Source organism: Salvia splendens, chromosome 5 (genome assembly GCF_004379255.2).
Source record: "Salvia splendens isolate huo1 chromosome 5, SspV2, whole genome shotgun sequence".
Lineage (NCBI taxonomy): Eukaryota > Viridiplantae > Streptophyta > Magnoliopsida > Lamiales > Lamiaceae > Salvia > Salvia splendens.
The window spans coordinates 23752845-23756369 of record NC_056036.1 but is presented as its reverse complement, the minus strand read 5'-3'; the positions used below and the strand labels follow the sequence as shown (position 1 = coordinate 23756369).

General features: G+C 39.3%; 1 protein-coding gene across 1 annotated transcript; it reads left to right on the top strand.

The window, feature by feature from the left end:
• Nucleotides 1-208: 208 nt before the first annotated feature.
• Nucleotides 209-3525, top strand: LOC121805200 (cytochrome c biogenesis protein CCS1, chloroplastic-like). Its single transcript, XM_042204990.1, has 8 exons — nt 209-648; nt 1390-1609; nt 1688-1799; nt 2019-2291; nt 2376-2641; nt 2739-2895; nt 2979-3062; nt 3154-3525. Exons 1-8 carry the CDS (start codon nt 264-266, stop codon nt 3298-3300), a joined length of 1644 nt encoding a protein of 547 aa, XP_042060924.1. The 5' UTR covers nt 209-263; the 3' UTR covers nt 3301-3525.

Here is a 3525-nt window from a genome sequence, read left to right as displayed (position 1 = left end):
TATGGATTGTATTCGGATTAACTACTATCTCTTTCAATTTTTAGAATTTTTTTATAAAAATAATATAAATTTTAGTGCATAAATTAGTAAAATAAAAAAGAAAAATAAAAAAAAGTAGTAATAGTGGAAAATAGAAAAATAATTAGAACGAAAGGAATAATACAATATTATTAACTCGTGGCAAAATAGCCACTTACCAAAGTTGTTATTGGGTTGTGGATATAGTTAGCAATGGCCAACGAATTCGTCACTCCTCAATCCAAATGAATTCTCTGAATTTGAAAATTGTATCCAAGATTGAGTTGCAGAAGCCGCGAAATGACCTCAAATTGAGAACCCAGTTTTCACCTCTCAGGAACTCGCTTCTCTGCAGTGTTAAAAATGGCGGCACTCTCACTCTCACTCTCACTTTATACAGAAAGACTGTATTTTGTGAGCTCAGAACCTCTGAGACTAAGAAGAAGAGCTCGCAAGCGCCTAGGACCACAAATATTGAGGCACCTGATCCCGCTGGAGCTCCGCCGACAATCAAGAAAGGCCGCCGTTCTTGGAAATTGAAGGGGTTCCCTAAAAAAGTTGTCTCAATCCTCTCCAATTTGCCTCTGGCTATTGCTCAGATGTTTGCACTTGCTGCTCTCATGGCTTTAGGTAATATTACTTGCTCTTTTAACATTTTTCTTTGCTCAATTTTTACTTTAATTGCCAAATTATACATGTACCATATATAAACTATGCATACCCATCCATACGTAGCTTAATGATTTCTAGAAAATGTAAGTATTTCTCAAGTGTTTGTAACATGTAGGTGGTGCTTTGTTTTGCTAGATAAAATAGTAACGAGATATAATCTAGGATTAAGTTGTGAGATTATTTTAGTGGGAGGGGTTGGCTATGACTAATTATGATATGATTATCCATCTAACATAGAGTCGTGAGATTCAATCTCATGTACCAAACACATTACATATTTAATTCTGAGATACAATCTTGCCAACTGAACAACCAATGGTTGTTTGGTTCATTAGACAAATAATCGTGAGATGTAATCTAGGATAGACTAAGATGAGCTTTGTCTAAGATTAAATAAACGAGAGAAGGAGAGGTGTTATGGTAGAGAGAGAGAGGGAAGGGAAATAGAAGATGGGAGGGCGGCGGTGGTGGTCAAAGGAGGCCGACAAAATAATCTGAGGGTGAGATGAATAATCTGGGATTAAAGCTAGTCAGTCCATTGTGGATGTGGGCCTTGTCGGGCCTAGACTATATGTTGCGGGCCTTGATGGCATGGAATTGGAAAACCGAACAGCAGACTACATTCAATCTTTGATTGAATCAGGCCATCCGAACGGGGGTGTAGTTTACTGAATAAGTAAACTTGGATATTTTCTCTAGGAACGTTCGTTGAACAAGGCGAGGCACCAAGTTTCTATTTTGAGAAGTACCCTGAAGACAATCCAGTCCTAGGATTCTTCACATGGAGGTGGATTCTTACCCTTGGCTTTGACCATATGTTTTCGTCTCCTGTATTCCTGGGAACCTTGATCCTCTTGGGAGCATCACTTATGGCTTGTACATACACAACACAGATCCCTTTAGTGAAGGTAGCAAGAAGGTTTGTTTTGTATCCAATCTTATAATTCTTGTCTCCTGCCCCTTTGCTATTCTTGAGAACATGAATGCTCGTTTGCAGGTGGTCTTTCTTACATTCGGCTGACTCCATTCGTAAGCAGGAATATTCTGATACATTGCCAAATGCATCAGTTCAAGATTTGGGTGTCATTCTAATGGGTGCTGGTTATGAAGTACTTTTTCATCCTTGTTGTGTTTTAAGTTCTATACACATCACTGCTCACTCTACGCTACTCAACTGTCATTTCAACATCTGCTCAAAACCTCACAGATTACACTCAAATTTTATATTAGTAGTACTAAATTATGGAAGCTGTATGGTGGTTATGCTTAGATTGCTTGTGGTTTTCTGTCGTGTTGAAAAATGAGAACCAATTTTGTCTTTGTTTTAGGTATTTCTAAAGGGGCCATCATTATATGCCTTCAGGGGGCTGGCAGGTAGGGTTGCCCCCATCGGAGTGCATTTAGCATTGCTGCTAATCATGGGAGGTGGAACTCTAAGCGCTGCTGGAAGTTTTCGAGGGTCTGTAACAGTTCCACAGGGTTTGAACTTTGTCGTGGGGGATGTATTAGGACCGAGTGGATTTCTATCTACTTCTTCAGAATCCTTCAACACCGAGGTTCATGTCAATAGATTCTCGATGGACTACTATGAAAGTGGAGAGGTAGGCAAGCACAATTTTGAAGATAAAAAAGGTTAAAACTTTTGAGTTTCTGTAAATCTTAAATACTCTTTTTCTTGATTTCAGGTTTCACAGTTTTACAGTGATCTTTCACTCATTGATCTTAACGGCAAGGAGGTAATGAGAGAGACGATAAGTGTAAATCATCCTTTAAGATACGGCGGATTCACCATATATCAGACGGATTGGAGTCTGTCAGCGCTACAAGTGATGAAGGATGATGAAGGGCCATTTAATTTGGCTTTGGCGCCCTTGCAAATCAACGGGGACAAGAAGCTCTATGGGACCTTCCTGCCTATCTCAGACACGGACTCTACTAATCTTAAGGGAATGTAAGATCATCTACTGGTCAGCCTATCATACCATTTTGTGGGATTCTCGTTGTTGATACACTGGATAACGCCTACTTCGTTTCTGATCTTCTTTTAGATCAATGCTAGCTCGAGATATGCAATCTATCGTCCTTTATGATCAAGAAGGAAAGTTGGCTGGAGTCAGACGGCCAAACTCAAAACTCCCCATTGAGATTGATGGTGTGAAAATTGTTGTGTTAGAGGCAATTGGCAGTACCGGCCTTGAACTAAAGGTAATGAGACGATAAGCTCTGGTCGAACACTGCACTCTTGTTATTTTTCCGTCTAAAGTTGTTTTGATTTGTCTCGTGCACAGACTGATCCAGGGGTGCCTATTGTTTACGCTGGTTTTGGTGTTCTCATGCTCACCACCTGCATCAGCTTTTTATCTCATTCACAGGTAAAATCAAGTACATACTAGTAAAATCTTGCTTGCATCAACAATATAAAAATTTATACTACTACTAATTTTCTGGCTTCTCAATAAAAAGATCTGGGCGTTGCAAGATGGAACAACAGTGGTTATAGGAGGTAAAACGAATCGAGCTAAGGGCGAATTTCCCGAGGATATGAACTACCTACTTGATCAAGTTCCTGAAATAGTTGATCGAAAGCAACCCAAAAGTATGAGTGGCTAGTTTCAACCCATCATAATTGATGGAGAAAACGACATCGTTATGATTTATATAGATCGCACGACGTTCTGCCTGTTTTCGCTCCATTTTCATCTCTCTCAGCATCACTGATCATATATTATATAGCCTTGTAGTAAGTAGTACATACATAGATCAAGAAATAACAGATGTTTCGAAAATCTTTATGCAGTAATATATTTCCAGGACGACGTTCTCTTCATTTCGAAA